The sequence below is a fragment of the Mugil cephalus genome, chromosome 1, assembly GCF_022458985.1.
Source record: "Mugil cephalus isolate CIBA_MC_2020 chromosome 1, CIBA_Mcephalus_1.1, whole genome shotgun sequence".
In the NCBI taxonomy this organism is placed as follows: domain Eukaryota; kingdom Metazoa; phylum Chordata; class Actinopteri; order Mugiliformes; family Mugilidae; genus Mugil; species Mugil cephalus.
In genome coordinates, this window is record NC_061770.1 from 4,469,810 (window position 1) to 4,490,632 (window position 20,823).

At 43.2% G+C, this 20,823-nt stretch overlaps 1 protein-coding gene across 3 annotated transcripts in view; it reads left to right on the forward strand.

Moving 5' to 3' along the window:
• Positions 1–20,823, forward strand: part of LOC124996669 (nucleolar protein 4-like) — a 138,911-nt gene that overhangs the window by 102,741 nt on the left and 15,347 nt on the right. For all 3 annotated transcript variants that reach the window (XM_047569936.1, XM_047569921.1, XM_047569929.1), the window contains one exon: positions 17,693–18,171. In XM_047569936.1, coding sequence (XP_047425892.1) covers positions 17,693–18,171 — 479 coding nt within the window. The remainder of the gene's footprint in view (positions 1–17,692; positions 18,172–20,823) is intronic.

Here is a 20,823-nt window from a genome sequence, read left to right on the forward strand (position 1 = left end):
GGAGGCTGCCGCTTTGGAGCAGTTGGAAGCTGTCGGTGCTGTGCAGGTCTTACCCTGCTGAGAGCTCAGTTATCTGGGAACATGCGTACGATCCAGTTGTCTCAAACATTGACATAAATATGCCTGAAAGCGCAGTATGTTAATGGGATGAGATGGGTAAGGGAGAGCATGCAAATGAAACTGAAGCTTTGTGTAATATTGTGATATTATGTCCATATATAATGGTGATGTATCGATAGTGTGAGCCACTGTGTGGTGTCACGTACATGCAGCGTGCTGCAAACTGTTCTCAGTAAACAGTAAATGTGTTTATTTGTTCCCTCTGACTTCTTTTTGTGTCCACTTTGGTTTACTTGCATTCAAGAATGAGGCAAGGTTTTCTAAAGTGGAAAAGGGGAAACACACACCCACCCACACACACACACACACACACACACACACACACACACACACACACACACACCTAAGCCCCGCCCCCTCTGCATCACTTCACACCCTGCTCCATCCTTTCCAACCATCCCCCTCTTTCTCCCACCTTACATTTTGTCAGTTCCTCCTTTGTCCAGCCTCTCGCTCTCCTCTCACCCACACACTCACATTCAGGCTTTCTCTCTCTTTGCCCCCTCATCGCTCACACTTCTTTTCTCTCCTCCGTCCTCCTCCATTCTGCAACTCTGCCCGGTCACTTTCTCCTCCCCCTGATTAAAAATGCCCACTAAACCTGTTTATAACAAATTAGCATCAGTCTGCTTTCAACATGCACAAGTACTCGCCTGTGTGGAAGTGCATTTGTGCAATTAATGTTTTGTGTTTTATTGTTTTTGCGTCTGCTGGAAAGCTCACAGTTTTTCTCACATTAATGCATTTTTAGAAGTCCTGGTGGGTGTTGTTTGTCTAGATGTTCAGGAAGTCAGTTTATTTCTCTCCTGCCTTTCGACCTCCTCCTCCGAGTGAAATCATTTTTGTGTCATATCATTACAATTCAGTGTTTGGCCTTGAAAATCAGCGTCACACCTGCAGGAACCGTAGCTGGTGACATTCGGTCGTTGTTGATGTGATGTATACGAGAGGCTGCTGCTGGCTGCTGTTTTGGTGTGTCGGCTAACATTATTTCCTCCAGTGTTTTCTCCTCTCTGCTGCCCACATGATGCAATATTAATTGACTCCGATCAAAGGAGGGAAAGTGGCAATATATATATATATGTATGTGTGTGTGTGTGTGTGTGTGTGTGTTTGAGAGAGAGAGAACGAGAGACTCATCATTTCCAATCTGTTATTTCCATCTATTCTTTCTCTTGCCTTTGTCCTCCCTCCTCTCCTGAGACGAGAGGCCTCTGTACAGAGCATCAGCTTCAGAGGAACAAGTAACTGATGGGAATCCTTTGTATTTTTTAATTTGTCTCTTATGCGTGAACCTCATTACGATATGCTGTTTTTTAGATGAGCTCCACAGTCCCAGGATGTTAAACACATTCTGCATAAAAATGAATTAACCTTCAATGATATTTTCGAAAATTAAGTTCATCTCTTAAATTCAAACGCTGGACCCAACTTCATGTCTGATTTCTGGTCCTCTTTTTCTTTAGGAATTGTGTGTGTGTGTCGGTTCTTGTTTTTAGTAGGACCAAACTTTTGCAACACAACTTTTTTGAGGCTTAAAAAATTTTAGGTGTAGAGCTTACAGGTAGATTGTGGTTAGGGTTTGGGGCTATGGAATACATTGTACCAATGGAAAGTCTGTGTGTGTCATGCGTGATTCCAGTTTCTTTGACTGACAGGAGGGAATTGGCAGAGGATTACATCTCATTAAACAGTGAGATTGATCTCTTCAGCTTGAGATTGCGATCAGCAGGATTAACTCTGCTGCTGATAATGAGTGACAAAATGAATCTATCTCAGCCTTTGTAGAAAATTGTGACTGTGGAGTTTTCCTCCGGTGTGAGAAGCAGCGAACGCTGATTTCATTTTTCTGGCTAAGTGCCGTCATTTACGGTTTATTTGACATTCAGTCAGACTTCCAAAAAGGCACACTCCTGTTTTAAATGTGTCAAAATCTCTATCGCAAGTGTCATGGTTATAGTTTTTGGAGGGCATTTCAATGAGTGAACTGTCCATAGCTCTGTTATGTTCATCAGCATTTCAGAATCCACGTACCACCACCACCACCACAACACCTGTCTTGAAGACATTTTTCTTGGAAGACCACTATGAAGACAAATGCTCTCCAGATAGCTGGAAAACAAACCAGTATGCCATGTTTACACCATTAATGGACACGTTGACTTATTTAAAGATGGATGAGCCCCCTGTTTTTTTCTTCCATCCTGCTCCTAACTTCCAGCTAATGCATCAGTTGTCGGGGGGGATGAATGCGAGCTGAGGTGGGGGGGTGATGTGTAGCAACCTGTGAGGACACTGACCTGTCAATCAAACCTCTGGTGGTAAACATGTTTACCACCAGAGGTAAACTTAACGTTGGGTATTTAAATGAAGCTCTTTGTGGACTGATATATCTTTTGGAGTCAGTCTAAGTTGGACGTTAGAGGAACTGCAATATTTGTCACTTTTCCTGTTTCATTTTTCAGCCCTGGAGGTTACTGTTCAGTTTAAATACTAAAACTGTGGCGGGTTAAAATGTTTCATTTCCTTCAGTAAGACCCTTTCAACCTAAAGCTAAGATAAGAATATATTAACATCCACTTTTTGTTTGGAGCCTCTACCTGAATACCTTTAATTGTACTGTTTTCATTTTCATGTGTCAGATTTAGTTTTCCTGATCGGAGAGGACAGTTCTACACTCTGCAGGTATCTACTGTAGAAATATTAGACCTATTTCCACAAACCTCGCAGGTTTCCATTAACACAGCCACGTCTTTCTGTCTGTATACACTATGAATTTTCTCATTTCCCCCCCGTTCAGCCGCTGCTGTTTTATCGTCTGACTCCACAGCAGCGAATGGGAGGGAGAAAATATGACAGCACAGTTGAGGAGCGTTGGGCCGCGATTAAATAACAAATGGAAATGTTAATGTGTGTGCTAATCATTATTATAATTGTTGTAAATTGGTGCTGTTAATGCAGATAATTGTAGCCTTTGCACTTTCCACATTTACACATGTGTTTTGTTGACAAGTGTGAAAGCAGTGGCGTGATTTTAGAGGAAATCAAATGGGCCACAGGGTTCCCTCTGCTTCGTTATCCCCTACCTCTCCTCTTTCTGCCTCTTTACAGGTTTCACTTGTTCTATTTTCCTCTTTTCCTCTTGGAGTGTGAGGGACGCATGGGACTGAACGGCTTTTGATTTTCTGTATCCACTCCTCCTGTGTACTGGGCCCCCTCCCCTTGACTCTGTATTTGTGTCTCTCCCTTTAATCCATTGTTCTTCTCACCAGACCATTAAATTGTCTTTTTGTCTCTGGCTTTTAAATCTTTTAATATGTCCATTAAAGATGTGAAAATCTCTTTCCCCCTCCTATCTTCTCACCCACCTTCTTTTGTTCCCTGCTATTCAAAATTTGTACATTGTCGTAGATTGTCTGTCTGCATGGTAATTTCACTAGACTCTGCAACAGCAACCGTCACTGTACAATATAACACGTCTCCTCGATGTGTGTCAGATTGCACAATACAATGTTCCAGAGATTAGTGCATCTTGTAAGTAAGTGATGCTGTGACCGTTGCAAGTTTATTTTTGCAATGTCTCACGTAGTGTCCAGACTGGTTGGTTTTTTTTTTTTGATTGATCGTAGCTCATAATAAGTCTAGGTTTGAAAGTGGCACTTGAAAGTGTCTGTTTGCATGGATTTTTGTAAAATATATATTTACGCCTGGACATCATTCTTATAGAGCATGCTAAAGGTAAGGCTAGCTGAGTGGTTTTAGTAATTAGTAGTAAGGCTAAGCTAATCTCTCAGTTGAAAGTCACACGGTTGTGTGGTAGCAGCATGGAGAGGGTGACTCCAAGACGCCGGAACTCGCTGTTAATCCTCCTTCAGGTGTCGTGGGCCTAATTTAATGAAACATGTTGGTTGCTGTTGGTAGCTGGCTGCTAGCCTGCTGGTTGTTTTTTTCAGTTGGTCTGGGCTTATAAATGTGTTTTGTCTCAAGGTATTGTAACATCTTATCCTTTGTAATAATGAATAATTGCATTATTTTGACAAAGTGGTTGTGCCACCAGTGGAACCTCAAATATAAAATGGGAAGAGGGATTCACTCATCTCATTAAGTAATCTTTGCTACCTCCATGTTTTTGTCCCACCTGGAAATTGGTCATGGCACCCGATGCTTACCTTACACTTACCAGATCAGATGTACGTGGTTATTAGGAGGTAATATTTTTTGCTATTGAACGTATTGTCAAAGGTTTACTCCACCCCTGTCAGTCTGAATCAAAATTAATTTTTAACCCGCCCAGTCTGTTCTGTTTGAGATGTAAATACATTAACAAGCGTTCAAATGATATAAATGTCATTTTAACCTCAGGTAAAAGGAAAGAACGATCCATATATGTTCCACACGGGTAATAAATGCCAGAATGTGGAACTATAAATTCTGGCGTACAATATAAACCGAGTATGAGTGCAGGGACACACAGAACAGTGCCCCCTCTGTCCTGGGAGAGAGGCAGCCTTCTCTCCAGGCCTGTTTGCCATCTGACCCACCAGCTGCTGCGTTGTCCGTCAGCCTCGTGTCAGGCTGCCGGCCCAGGGCTACTGAGGATGATGGACAGAAGTGAATTGGAGATAGAAGCGGGTGAAAGGGCATAGAGGCTCTGAGAAAGGAGAGAAAGAGAAACAAACACCAGGAGACAGAGAGAGTGGTGTGTGTGAGAGACGGAGGGGAGAGATGACAGAGGAGAATATGAGCAGCGTGGAGTGCTCAGTGTGTGTTTGTGTGTCCTGCGGGCGGCCGACGCGTGCTGCATTGTGTCATGTTGGCATCGTGGCTCTCTGGCGTTGTGCTCGTCCCATCCTATTAGCTCGTTGACTGACTGCCCAGATCCTGCATTACTCTGCTGACTCTGGATTACAGCATGACAGCTATTATCTCACCTCATTATCCTCCTCTCTTGTGATGATGAATTTCATCATCGCTTAAAAATCTGACGTGGGCTTCCCCTGCCTGTTGTGAAGCTCACTGGGTTTGTGTAATTGACTCAGTGGAAAACTTGCAGCAATAGTAAATATGCACATGCTTCCAGCATCTTTTTGGATAACTGCCAGCATAAAATACGGCGGCTTCATTAAATTCTAGATACCTGGCTGTCATCCACTCATTATGTACAATGCTAACCCCCTTCATGCAGCTTCTGGTATGGATTTATATTTAGAGACACGATAATGTACATCTATATTATAACACATTGTTAAACATCACAATAAATAACCATATTTCGGCTGCATATAAAACCATTCAGTTGAAAGGCTCATTGTGATGAATGAGTGTTTAAATTTAATGCATCACATGAGCTGAACTGTAGTTTTTGACCCAACATGAACCGTTTCATCACGGCACAGTTCTGCTGAAGGACCGTCCCCGACGTAGTCGTTCATTTTTGTTTTTATCCATTTCTTTAAATATGTCCCACTGCTGGCTGCAAACAAGCTGTAAACAAAGTCTACATGGTTTAAATTGTTTTCTCGCCCGCTTCAGCCCTGAAGCAGTCGCATTCAAGTAGGACTCATGATTACTGTTGTGCATAAACAACATCAGTACAGTATTAGGTTTGGCTCATTTTCAGCAAGTTTCAGCAATGATGCTGCTCTGTCTGGATTGATCAATCTTGTCTGATGGTTGGTTGGGTATTTTGCAGCACGATGCTTTATATAAACATTAATTTGCTGAATTCGTATAAGACGTTTATCTTTTTTATTCATTCTTTTAAGAGCAGCCTGGAAAAATACTTCTTTAGTATCTTTCACTGGGAGTCAGAATATCCACTTTAGGATCGTTCATCCATATTCGCAGGGAGCTTATAGAAGAAAGGACGACCATACAGACACTATAGTGTTGTCTATGTGAACAAATGAAGGCAGAGAAGAGGAGTTTGGTGACGTTGGTGTGTGTATAATGTGTAACGGCGTGTAGAAGCAGTGCCAGGCTGTGACAGCAGTGTCTTGTTGCTCCTCTGCTGACTGTACCATCCTCCTATTCTGCTCTCTTGACCTTCAACACCCCCTTTATACTGAAGGGCCTATCTCCCTCCCACACTCACACCATCTCCTAGAATTTATTACAATGTACAGACATGTCTGTGATGCATTAACAAAGCAGATTTTTTTCTGATAGCTGTTTATTTTCAGAACAATATCGCCCTGTCTTTCTAAATGAATTCTGACAAGAAAATAACTGTCAGTCACTCTGAATGTGACTGTCTGAAATATTCTCAAATCAAATAATATTGATGTAATATCTGTCCCCTATAAGCCAAACTGTTTTTAGTTTAAGAATGACAGGTATAGAAAATAATTGGGAGAATTGAACGCTGTCTGATGCAGATAGTTCTTGTTGTGAGGAAAGTCATTTTTTTACATTGCTCGAATAAGTTGTAGTGCCTCAGCATCCTTTATCTGCAGCACCATTTTCTAGATTTGTGATGATCATAGTCCTTATGTGTGATACATGTCCTTGTACACATACGTCTGAGGTGACTGTGTACGTTTCTGCAGCTGACTACAGACACTCATGTGCAAACCGTAAATTACCCTTAAGCCTGACGGCAGATAACAACCAGGTAGTTCATCCATCCATCCATCCATCCATCCATCCATCCATCCATCCATCCATCCATCCATCCATCCATCGTATCTCAGCTTCCATGCTGTTGCAGTCTCATGATTGACAGGTGAAGCTGCTACCAAACCCTGTTCCTTCACCAAACCACTGGGTTCTCCTGCTCAACCAGACAGAATAATAATCAGCCGTGGTGCTTAGCCATCCGTTCTCCTTCTTTCCCACCTCCTGACTTATTGGTATCTTCTCCAGGTAAACTTCCATCACTTTCCTGTCTTTCTCCTCCCACGCTTCCGTTCCTGCACATCTCTTGTGAAACAGGGACAGATCAGCAATGGAGTTTGAACTGAAAAGCCAACAGTCAGAGGTCTGAATATAAAAACCAAGCAGAGTGGCGGACGGAGCGGAAAGAGGAGAAAGAGCTGAGAGACAGATCAAATGAGGGCTTATTAAGGCTCACGGAGAAACATAAATTATCCAACAATAAAAGAGAGAATTAAAGGAAGAGTGTAGAGGAGATCTGATTCCCCTCTGCTGTGAGCTGCTACAGTTTTGAGCTTTTTGGATAACAGGCCTGGGAAAAGGCTTGCCTCCCTGGCCCATCACTACCCATCCCATCCTTAAATTGATCAGGCTTTTAGCTATAGGATCACTTACTGCGAGCAAATACCCCTCATCTTTGAAGAGACACCATCCATCACTGCCTCTGTGTTTCTAATGGAGTTTTGTGTCACAGTTTAGATTGCGGGTCTGCTTCATGACTTCCTTTTGTAGGTCAAAAAGAAATAAAGTGTGTCCCCTGAAATATGGTGCTTCATTTATACGAATAGATGAAAGCCTGTGCTTTTGAACTCTCGCATAATGATGAGACGTGTATGTTTGTGTGTGCTGTGTGTCCAGATGGCCCACTGCATGCTCGGTGCAGGTGTCAACACACAGACGCATTGGAGATGTCAGGACACCTCAAAGACATTAGAGGACATATTACAGGAGAAAGTCCCTTTCTCCCCTTTTCCCACCATGCGTTCCTCCTCTACCACTTCTTTATTCTGAGGAGATGTTTAGGGGATTTATGTACAGTAGCTTTCTCTGCATAATGTATGTTGTGGTCCAAGAGGAATATGCATATAGATAAACTTGACCCATCGTCTTCCTTGTCTTTTTTTCCCACATTTCTTCTTTAGATTTTTTTTTCAGAGCATTATGTGATTTTCTGAAGTACTCAGAAGAGTTTTGTCTATAAAAGCATTTGAAACTACTGCAGATGTTTTTATTATCAACACAATTTGTAATACTTTAACCTGAACCTGATGCAACATCATCCTGTAAGTCATGCAATATAGATGACATTGCAACATGAGTGTTTCATACTGATGGTGCAAACTTTTAGAGCTGTGAAATTCTTTCTCAAAATACTGCAAACTGCTGTGTAGAGTTTTATCAGTCAATATAAAAACCTCTTAATTCAGATTATATTTTGTTTTGTCAAAAAAGAAAAGCATGAATTCCCCAAATTTCAGAAGCTGAACGAAGGAACTTCCTTGAAATCACTTAATGCCTTTTAAATATTGTTGTAATTCACAGACTAATGCGGAATAATGAGAAAATAGAGCACACATTCCCATCTGAATTTTGCGTAGACAATGAACCAGGCCGTGTGTGTTCCTGTCCATGGGTGTGCCACCTGGTCCTGTCATTTCATTAAGGGGGTCGCTGTCGCCACTCAAAGGAGGAGGGAAGGAAAGATGCTCAAGGTTGCAAATTTTTCTAGGGTGTGACTTGGGGGGTCGTTGCTATGACGATGCCAGGCAGGACAGGGCAGAGCTACACGGTGCATTGTGCAGGCTAGGCAGGCACTGCGAGCTAGCAAGCGGCTCGTGCTGTGTCTTAGTGGGATAATCCATTGTAATCCCACGCAGGGGAGTCGCCAGCTCATCCCCCCGCCTCCCCTCCCGATTCCCTCCTTTTCTCCCGCAGCCTCCCTTCAGCTCTACATCCCCTGGGATAGGAGGCAAAGGAGGAGGAGGAGAACGGGGAGTGGAGGAATTAGCATCTGTTACCACTCTCGCCCAGGTTAGCTCCTCTGAGGAAGAAGGTGGGGGGGAGAAAAGCCTCTAGCTGTCACTGCGTAGTGAAGCCTCAAATGAAAAACGACAGGGGACAACCCATTAGAGCTTCCACCCTCCCTCTCTTCCTCCATTCTTCCATCCATCCCTCTGCACTCCTTTGTATGACCCTCTAATCTACGTGCTCCTCTAGGTCATTCTCAAGTAGTTTTTGCCTTCTCCCCTCTTTCTTTCTACTCCCTCTCCGTCTCATGTGATTCTCCTGATGTCTATTTGCGTATCCTTACCAAAGTTTTTATTTCTCTTCCCCTGCAGCCCTTCCTTGCTTTTCCTTGTACTTCTTTCTCCTCTTCCTCTTTTCCCCGGCGCTTAACCTCCTCTTCCTCCCTCCATTTTCCTCCTCCACAGTCTACTAAACGATGCAGCGCTCGCTAATGACACTAAAATCAATTCAGAAGCTCTTAATAGCTGACCGATGATTGGAGAAATGTAAAAATTACCACCATTTTAGTTTCTGTAATATTTCCAGCTGGGTCCTGTATTAAAATGACTTCTGTAGTAAAAAAACGTCTTCCCTTACTTGCTCTGCACTTGACTTAAAACAAATAGTGAGGTGCATATGGTTTGTTTTATGTATCACGTTGCCTTATCTTTCCGATTTAAACTGAAAAAGGGAACAACTTCCAAAATTCCTGCTCTGTTGGCTGGTTGTTTCCACCCGGGAAGAGTTCTTATCATGAATGCTGCATGTATTTTACATTAATATACTGTTCCATGTGAGTTGGGTTATTAAAACCCAGATTCATTGTGCTGTATGGGTGTATAACTCAATAGAACTGGTATGGCTAATCATTATAACGCTGTGTTCATCAGTCTGAATGACACACGCTGCCTATAGCTCATTTGTGCTTCTGTTGTGCTCAGCTGTAGGTGCGAGTGTAAACTCTTGAATGAGAGTTTTTTGATAATTGCAGAGACCCGGGTTGACCTTTTCCACTCTTAACATGTGTTTTCCTGGAATGACACCATAGAATCATGAATAGATCGTGCCCAGAGAGTAATTGGTTTAAAACACATTCCATACATTGAGACACATAGTCCAGTGTAAAGACTGAAGGTTTATCCAGGACATAGGTTCTGTACCAATGAAGCGTTGCTGGCGCCTGACGAAGGTCACAGCAATCCGTTCCCAGAGGTTATTGCTGTGTCCTGTACCATGCGGCCATGTGACTCTGTGACGCACAGATTGCATACGTACACCCACGCGAACACACACATACACAGAGCAAAGAGCAAGGTCATATGATGCAGCATGCGCGACAGACACAGAATCAGACAAATCATTCTATTCACATGAAAACGATGAACACGCACAGTCATGAACACACACGTGTCACATTGTGTGTTGTGTCGGAGCTGAGCAAGGGCAGCAGTTTGACGTTTGCTATAATAAATCATGATGTAACAGAACATAAACACTCCTGAGTTGAGTTAAATAGCGCTTCTGTCTTCAGATTACGTGGAGAAAAAAATGCGTGGCCATGTGCAACTCCTTCGCCTGTGCAGGGTACAGGAAGAAGCCGTGGATGACTGAAAGAGAGCTTGCATGTTAAAGATAGTGAATGAGATACTGCAAGAAAGTTGAAGGGAGAGAACTGGTGCACAGTTGTGCTGCAGAAGAGAACTGACATGAGCAGGAAAAAATGGAGAGGTGAAAGGACAAGGAGGAGGTGGAGGAGGAGGCAGAGTTTACCTCCACCTCAGCGGGGAGTGTGTTTGCCAATGAAAGCAGGGGGACACACTGTCAAAGCTACTGTTTACACAGCCTTTATTTTCTCCCTGCATTAAAGAAACAATCTGCTTAATTAATGCCGGGGGTTTTTAATCTGCCCGCCCTATTTAAATCAATGCACAAGTGCCCCATCACTACAATACAGACATTGATTTGTTGTGTTCTCTCCAGCGCGCGGCTGAAATGTGAAATATCATGTGATCATTATTAAATCATATTGATTGAAACATGCTCCCGTTCAGAGCGGCACTCAGGTGATATATGTCTCACTTTTTAATTAAAGGGCCGTTGCTCTCAAGTTCACAGGGATGTACAGTATATCTCCGGTTTAATTAGAAATGACTTCGAGTTCACTTAACATGTGCCGCGCTGTGCTTCAGGAGTGACTCGCAGGATCATCAGTGCTTACTGGATATTTGCAGTGTGAATTAAACCCTCTGCACTGATCAGGCTCTACATTCGTTAAATAATTCACAGCTGATGTTACTCGACTTTATTGGCTGCGTTTTAAGCGATTGAGTGACCCAAAGCCAAATGGAAAATGAACAGCTGAGATTTTACTGTCCACCGTTCTGTTTCGTGTTCCTTTTGTTGGAGCTTCATAATGACAGTATTTATTAAACCTCACTGAAATGGTTCTGATTCAGATTTCAGCTGTTTAACGCATAATAACATGATCTGATGAGGTATTTACATGCTCCAGTTTTTTTCCTCCAACTTTATTGATTTTTAATAGAAGAAAATGACCAAGATGGGTTTTTAAAAAGCTACTAAGAGCTTTTATATCGTATCAGTGAGCAATGTGACATTGTGAACGTTTTGAGTCAGATTTGAAAGATATGAGCTAATTAACTTCTAATTATTTAACTGTTTAAGCCCTGGGTAGTGCTGGATTTGCTAAGAATACAACATTAATGTTATGCAGAAGCAAAACCGTAAACTGTTTCCCCGGAATTTTGATACAGATGTGTTCAGCTCTTCTTCAAACACAATCATGTTGTCTTTGCTAAGCTTAACTTCCTGTTCATATTGTTCTGCTTTGCCATCTCTGAGCTCTCTAGAGCAAATGGCTGATTTCTGCATGTCTTGGAATAAATGATCACTTAGCAAACAACGTGACCTTGAATTCATTTTCCTTAATAACATGCAGTGTTTGCTTTGCATTGAAACAACTAAAGCGGCACCGAACAAGATTTATCATATGTCCAACTGTCTCACCAGCCTCGGTCAGTCTGTATGGAGGTCCAGTTACGTACAGATGCCACTGGTTCAGAACTAATTAGTGCTGGCGAAATCCAAAATCAGATCCTCTTAATGGAAAAGAGTGAGCTTCAGAGTGGCATCTTAGCTTTGAAGCATCTTATTGCTTTCACTCGACACAGTGCAAGATCTATTGTAACTGGTATGAATCATAGTTGTTGAGTTCTTCAACCTCTTCACAGAATGATGCTCCAAAAATGCCAAAGATGTAAATGTCACCAGGCTGAATTCAGGGCCGCTCAGTCTTGATGTTTTTTTTGTGTGTGTGTGAGTGACAGATCTACAGTGGAGTGAATTGAAAAGGCCGAGACGAGCGTGATTTACGATGTGTGAAAGGCCCCACGCATTTGTCGCCCCCCTGTGCGCTCGCTTTGGGTTAACAGCTTGACAGTAAAGACGACAGTTCGCACACCGTAAACACGGAAATACACGGCTCGCAGAAACTCGAATACACACACACTAAAGGAGGTGTGCGTTGCCAGGTCAGCTGATGCAGCATCTTTGTCCTCCACCACCCCCAGAGGATTGTGGGTTGAACAGTGACTGACTGTCAGAGCATCGGTCAACCTGTCCTGGTTCTCTCTGAGGGCATGGGGGGCTGCTCTGTCTGTGTGTGTATGTTTGTGTGTGTGTGTGCGCGCCCTTGAAGGGACAACGCACTTGCCCGCTTAAACACACCGAGGGCCTCTTGTGCCCTGGTGCCCCTTGGGCCACAGCTCAACACTAAACACGGCCATGCATCACATTCACTGCGCTGCCAGAGAGGAAGAGTGTGATGAGGAGGTGGAGGAAGAGAAGAGAGGATGGTAATGAAATATGAATAGAGGTAGAGGGGAGGAAGGCTGGAGTGAAAGGAAAGCTATATGCAGTTGAAGGAAGGGTAGACTTCTAAGTGGGAGTGGATGACTTTAAGGCTGCAGAGCAGTGGACCCTGCTTTGTCTGTCAGCAGATGCTGAGTCATGAAAAAGTGGAGGTAAAGATTTCACACCAACATTTCACTTGTACCCAGAATCTGTCCGTTTAGTATCATACAGGCCTGAACGGTGGATCCGTACTCCCTTACTTATCCCACAGGACAGTGGTGAAAGTTGGTCGGATCTGGGTGAGACCACTGGATAAGTCACCAGTCCCTCACAGAACCATGATATAAAAAGACGTCTGGACACTTACGAGAATCCAATAATGTTGAATATTATTCTTACAGGCGCAATCTCACACAGTTTACTGGGAGTTTTACAATTTCTGTTATTTAGACCAAACAGTTAATTACTGAGATTTATGAATTATTCAGCAGATTGATCGGTAATAATTAAACACACTGCTTTTATTTTCAACACAACTGTATGCAGATAAACAGTGTAATGTGTTGCTTTAGATCAAACGTTTAAATGTATATTCATTGTTGACCATGTAAACACATTAAAGTTTCTTTGTATTGAGCTGTAGATTTCATTATGACCGGACTCAGTAGAAAGTCACATGCATGAATGAGTGCGCTGTGCACCACTTGCCTGTAAGGCCTAATGACTCTTTTATTTTTAGCATGAGGCTTAAAATTTTAGCGTCATGACTTTCAGGCGGAGAAAAAGATTTAAGATGATTTGCGAAACGATGACGTCTCGTGTGCTGCTTTTACAGGCAGCATTTCAAGTGATTTAACATGCCTGAACAGAGTCACTGTATGGGACACGCTAACATTTACTCTCTGCGCCTGCTGCTGTTAGAAAGGTCATGCACAGACACTAGCGCAATTCTGGCTGTATGATTAGGTATGGAAGAGGGAGGATGAGAAACAGGAGGCAAAGGAACAAGTGATTAAAACTGTAGAAGAGGTTGAAGGACAAAGGGTGTTAATGTGTTAGGAAGAATTCAAGATTCAAAGAGCAGTAGGAGAATATATATTAGAAATGAGAAAGTATTAGAAATTTGTGCTTTAAATTCACATCATAACGAGATGTTTAGAAACATGTGAGTTTACTGGTGATCAGAAACAAGAGAGACTTTCACATTTAGTATTGTTTACTGCCATGCATTGTGAAGCTTTTCAGGAAAAGCTACGTGGAAACCTCAACATTACATATGCCTGTGAACATCTCCTGATTCATAATTCATGTGGCAGAATGTCCCAACAGAGAGAATGCTCTCTCTGTTGGGAACTGATCATGCTCCTGTAAAGATCTGTCGGCCCAGTCAAATCGTTGGGGCGGGGTTTATGTGGTGATGAGATGAGAAGAGTAGTGACATGGTCGTGCACGTCATCTGAGCGCTGTGGTTGTTTACAACCCGATGGCTCTGAGTGGCTGTGGGAATAGCCGGTTTTGTGCAAAGGTATTTGTTCATCTTATCTTGTCTTAATGTGTTTCAATCAACTTTAATTTCACGGGGGCTGATACACTGTATCTTTTCATTGGCAGTGAAGAGCCAAACCGTGACAAACAAGGGGAAAAGCGAACTAAAATATGCTGACACACAGATGCAGGGGTGACCTGTCAACTCATTTTTGCCCTCAGCGTCTCGCTTCTGTCCAGTCAGACTATCATCTCATTTATATGGTCAGTGTGATACCAGCTGAGGACATGAGAGCAGAGAGAATACAGAGGCATGACGCAGTACCTTCTGCCTTCTGAACCAGAAACTCATATGGAAGAGAGGTTTGGGACGAGGAAGACTGGCTCTGTTGTTGCAGAACAGGAGGAGAGCTGCGGAGGGCTGATGGGTGGTAGAGTGATGGGAGAAGCAGCAAATATGAACAAGAGAGAGGGCCACTCCCTGTTTTGAAGGCATGGACGGAGAGGGCAGAAATGAAAAAAACAAAAAACAAATAATACATGTGAGGGAGGAAAGGAGGAGAGCAGAAATCCCCTCACTGTGTCGTCAGGCAGGGATGGAGGGATGGAGGGATGGAGGGATGGAGAGGCAGCGATGGTGGTCGTGCCGCTGAGGGGGATTTGTGTTGAGATGGCAGGAATTAGGTTGGCCTTGGCCTCCACGCATGAATACTCCTTACACACTCATAAATACACTCTGCCATGCTTCTCCTCCAGGACCCAGGGCTTCCCTCATTCCCTTCTCTCTCTTTCTCTATCTCCCCCTCAGAAATAAAATCATTGTCACATTTGGTTGGATGTTCCAGATGTGTTATAATGAAGTCAAGCCCAAGGTGACAAATGGTTTGTTCACTATATACACAATATGCTACTCAATGCATACATCAATAAAAATAATAAAAAATAAAAAAAGCTCTCCCACGTGCCTGTCCGTTTGCCTCAGTCTCTCTCCACCCTTCCCCCCTTCATTCCCCTTCTCAATCCTCCCTCATCCTCTCCTCTCACCCTGAAGCCATGACCCCCTCCCTCTCTCCCTCCCTCCCTCCCTCCCCCTCCCTCTCTGCCCCCCCCCCCCCCCCTCCTGACCTCTTTCCTTCTGCCTCGCTGTACCTCCCCTCCCTCTCTCTCTCTCCTTCTCTACCTCGATGGCGCTCTATCCATCTCTCCCTTTCTCCATGCAGCGATTTGGACTCCACCCCTCCCTCCCTCTCTCCCTCCCTCCCCCACTGAACGAATGACAGAGTCAATACCATTCTCAGCCACCTCTCTATCCTACATCCTTCTTCTTTTCCTTACTATTCAGCTGCTGCCGTATTTTTTACATTACGTGCGTTCTAATTGCCCCCTATTCCTCTTTTCTTTCCTCTCTTGTTTCTTTCCTGTTTCCCGTCATAACAACCAATCTTTCCACTCCATCTCACTTAGCTTCTCAATATATCCATGTTCCCATTCATCTATGTTCATCTTGTCGTGCTTCTGTAATGCCGGGACGATTTCAGGGCTTAGGTTCGTGTCTGTGTCATCGAGCCTTTACCCATAAATTGTAAGCTAGTTTTTAAAGTGTAGATATTATCTCTGCCGTCCTTCCCCTCTCAGTGTCTGTGACCTCCAGTGCATGTGTGTGTGTGTTTAGTACTATGCACCTGTAGTCTATTCAGAACAATAAAAACCAGTCAGGGGGACAGGCATCCGTCCTGCCTGCCAGCATGCTTGGCACAAACCATTTATTCCGTGATCACTTATTTAGTAGCCTGTCTGCCTGAGAACAGACACAGAGACAGAAAGAAAGAAGAGATATTGGAGTTGCTTCGGCAATAAAAACTGAAAATTTAATACCAGCAAAACATATTTCCTTTAGTGTTCCTTTATGAAAGTGAAATTATTTTACAGCTAAAAAGGAAATCATTCGAATAAAGACGGCAGGATGGGATTTCCAGTAGGGAACAGACTGATACTTGACACATACTGTAGATAAGGTGAACAGCTGTAGGAGGAGAGTATTGTTTTACCATGTTCTTCAAGCACTAGTTTTATTTATACAGATGAAGCAAACATCCACCAAGCAACAACAACAGAGACAATAACTTGACTTAACAACCACTGACTGTATCTAAGACAGGGTGAACCCTCCGTGACCTAAATGATTCCCAAAGAACTGCTTTGAAGCGTAGTCTGGTGTTTGCAGCTGTCACCATCTCGTCGGTGCATGACTCCACTCAATTCCCAACTAATTTATAAACAGTCAAAGAGGTGGAATGAAAGCAAAGCCGAGGCTGGCAGGTTACGTCTGAACAGACATCTGGCAACCTGTGAGGGAGCCGGTCAGTCAAAGCGGCTGTGCTCTTAATTAAACATAACTTTTACTCTCAGTGTACTTTTTACAGGCAGACTTTTTTATTTCTCCTGTGAAGTTGAACATTGACTCCCTTTTGAAGCCTCTGTTGGCTGTTAAATGAACTGCAGTTTTTCCACTCACGCATCATTTTCAACCTCTGAAATTGCTGCCTGAACAAAACTTTAACATAACAATCAGTCATCAGACATTTTTTTTGAATGCAGCCACTTATGAAGGATTTACAGATGGTGTCATCTCGGTTATAAATTAGATCTGCTGTTATACGCCAGTTAGACTATTGAATGAAAGTCACTTTAGACAACTGTGTGTCACAAAAACAGAGGATTGAAAAAAGAGGAACAAAACAATAAATCTGTAGGCAGCACATGTGTGGTGTCAGTCCAGCATCAGGCTTGTCCACTTAGTGTTGGAGCAGGAGCATGGCCAACAACATAGTGATAAAACTACCAACACATTCCCTGTGTGAACACCGGGACGCTTCTGGTTGTTGCAGGCCTGTGCTCAGTGTAACGCTTATTGTGGCAGTGTTCACTATTATGGCGATGATGAGTAGGGCGGTGTGTCGAGATGGGGGGAGGGGCCTCTGTCATAATGCAGGGTGTTGACTGTGGTATTGTCTGGTCAGGCTGCAGACTGGATTTAATCAAATAAACAGACACTGCTCTTTCTAACACACGCCACTCGACAATACTCTACACATCTTCACGCAGTATCTCCGCCTGTCAGTGGTCTCACTGCATTTCACTCCTAACGCTAAACCTCTTTTATAACGGACGGCATAGCAGGATCTAAACACTTTGGCTTCTCCAGTGGCAGACGTTTTGTTATCAGCTGATGACATGTTTGACTACGTAGCTGTTACTCCTCTGTCCATCAGCCTGATCGGCCTGGCAGATCTTCACTGGGCACAATGAATTCTGAACAGAGCAACTCTAAAATTTTATCGGTAACTTCAAGCCCACTTCCAGGCTTGTGTGTCATTGTCCACAGATAATAAGAATAAGCTTGAGCCTCCTCCATGTCAGAGTAACTTTGCGTGCTGCTGATGTGAGGAAACGTCCTTCGTCCTCAAATCTGTGGTTGAAGCTGAAAATATACATCGCAAACAATATGCAACAGAACAATGTGAAATGTAATCCTCCGTGTGTCTTCTTTCAGATGATTCATCATCAGAGAGCGGCAGTGGAAACGGCCTGCCCGCCCTGACCCCTCCCTCCTCTTCTGTGACGGATGGCGCCATAGTCAGGGAAACAGAGGTCAATGGCAATGGTGGCCCCGCCCCACTCGACTTCAGCAGGCCTACATCTTCCTCCTCATCATCTGAGGACCAGCAGCCGATGAACCTGAGTGACGCACCACCTCAGCGCCTGCCCCTGTCCACCTCACACCTGCCCGTCACCGTCTCAGCGGCCGCTGCAGCGCTGCTCGGCGCCCTGCATCCCAGCGCGCCGGAGGAGCTCCGCAGGAAGTACCCGCTGGCTGCCAAACCTCCTCTGGCTCCACATCCAGCCCTGCCTCTGCCTCTGCCGCACACACACACTTCTCACACGCATAATGCTCACACTCCCAACACACACTCCCAGTCACACACCGCCGATCTGCGACTGGACCGAGACGGCAGGGACTACGGGGGCAAGGTGAGACCACACGACAGGCCAACCGCACACACACACACATCCTGTGCTGTAATATATTCAACCACCTGGACCACCTGTTCCTCTAAACCTATGAGGCCTGGTATACATTCAGCCATTCATATGCTGAATTAAGTACATCTGCTCCTGAGATCATTTAAACTACATGTCCCACATGTACTGTGGACTGTATGAGGAAACCTGTACAAAAAAAGCAGCAACATGTAGTACAGAATGAAATCCAGGAACTTAAAGCACCACATGCTACAGGCCACCATTAAAAAAATTTTAATTTCATAAAATGGTGCCAGATTGAAACCTTACAAACTGTAGATGAAAAGATTTTGTAAATACAAACCTACTGTCGGCTGTAAAGACTGAAGAGACAAAAAAAGAAACAGCTAACCTGGTTTTGTCCACAGGTAACAAAATCTGCTCACTATTATCTCTAAGGCAGGGGTCTTCAACGTTTTTCAGGTCAAGGACCCCAGACTGGTGGGGAGATTAAGTAGGGACCCCCTACCTATTATATGTGTTCTGTAGCCGAGTGATATTTATAAATAAATGTATTAAATAAATTTACTAAAATATGTTGGATCCATGTTAATGTGGATTTAAAGAAATTTAAATTGGTGGGGGGAAATTAAAAATATATACAAGAATATCTAATCAACCAAAGAAATTCCGACCCCCCCTGCAGTAGCGCCGCAGACCGCCTAGGTGTCGCGAAGGCTTACTAATCATGTTGCTTAATCCATGAAACAATACTTATAATAATACAGTTTACAAATAAAAAACAGAGATATATTTTAATTAGTGAGCTTTAGACATACATGTGGATATTCATTTGTCATGTTTAAACTCTGCTGCCTCCTGCTTCCACTCTATATTCTAAGCTAAGATGGCTTCATGTTTACCATCCAGATCTGAGAGTGCAAGAAATCAAAATGCCAAACCATATATATATATATGTAATGCGCAGCTTAACTAGTGAATAGCTCCTTGATGTATAATCCTTGGAATTAAAATAATCAAAATAAGTTTACTAAATGACTGGTACAAAATGAGTTGTGTTGTTATGGGTTTTAAAAATGTGAAGGTAGCAATACAAAGCAGTAAGTAGTAACAGCAGTAACAAAGCAAAAAATAATAATTTAATGTCTGACTTGCATTAAACAGAGCTTCTCCTCTGCTTTCTGTCCTCCCTCCTGTCTGCACACACTTGTCTTTGTTGGAGAAAGCAGACTCGCCTTTCCGGAGGAAGCCATTAATTTCAGAAAAAAACTGAAATGAAATCTTCATTTGATTGAATTAATTGGTACATCCGTGTTGTTGAATTTTGGGCCGCCTTTGTACAAATGTGAATGGGGCACACAGTCATTTGTAAAGAAGAGTCACCAAATGGACTTAGAAAAGTAATAGATGGAGGCGAGATGGAGAGCAGAGGCAAAGGGTGATCAGAGAAGATCGCTCTCCTTCCTTCCTCCTCCCTCTGTCTTTGTACAGAGCTGAATAGCAGAACCCGACAAACAATACACACCGGCCTTGGAGGGAACATGGTACTGCCAGACAGTCTACTTTCAGAACATGCACACAGCCCCATACAATACTCACACATTGAGGCGCCTACAAACAGACACACGGAGTCATTCAGTCTCACATTCAGCTTCTCTCTCACACATAAAGTCAACAAATACTCCTTTCGCACTTCACAATTTTCAGTGTGCCTTCGACTGTCAATCACTGTGTCCATTGTGTCCTGGTTCACCGTCACACATTGTGTATTATGTGTAACACTTTGAGTGTGTTTCAAGAGCTGGGTGGAGGCAAAGAGAACTTGAGAAATACTTGAATGTCACTAGAACTGCTGGATACAAACTAAGTACATTCAGTAATGTGCTATACTTAAGTGAATACTTTACTTTAGTTCTTTGTCCCTTGAAGACATTTCTCCACTCATCCAAGTAGCTTCTTCACTTCTAGAGGACTGCAGGGGACTTTTAGCTTAAATAGGCACATCTGTGAAACATCTGTGGTAATTGCTCATTAAAAACTCGTATGACTGGTGTCAGCAACGAGATGCTTACCTGACGTTGGAGGAAGCTGTTTGACCTCTTTCTCTAATGAATGCTGCTCTAACAACCCTTTATCAGAGGCTCCAGCCTCTAGGTGTGTACGGGATGAAACTTCTTGAGGGCAATTGCTAAGACTGTAGCATAGATTGTTGGCAGATTATATGTCATTGTGAGGCATTTTCCAATTTGGCTTCCTTTACTCCTCTTTCAAACCATCTGTTGATATTTAAACCCCAACTCCTCGTGTCGGCTGCGCCCCCATTTGTCATCTGTGGAAACCACGTCACAGTGAGCCTTCATTGCCTGTAGTCTTTCAACAGAGTGGCCTTAAAACAGAGTTAGCTAACTTTTCTGAACAACACTTAGCAAGTATGTTAATGTTATAAAAAACTAAAAGTCAGATCGAAGCAGCAATAATATTAATATTTCTCAAAATCATATGTGTTCAAAGATTATATATCAAGGACAACAAGGACACAGCAGAAGAACTGATTCAGTCTGAAACAAAACGCTGTAATTGGTAAACACAAATAAACTTGCCAGTACTAATACACAGGTGAAACAGGTTAGCTGCAGGGAA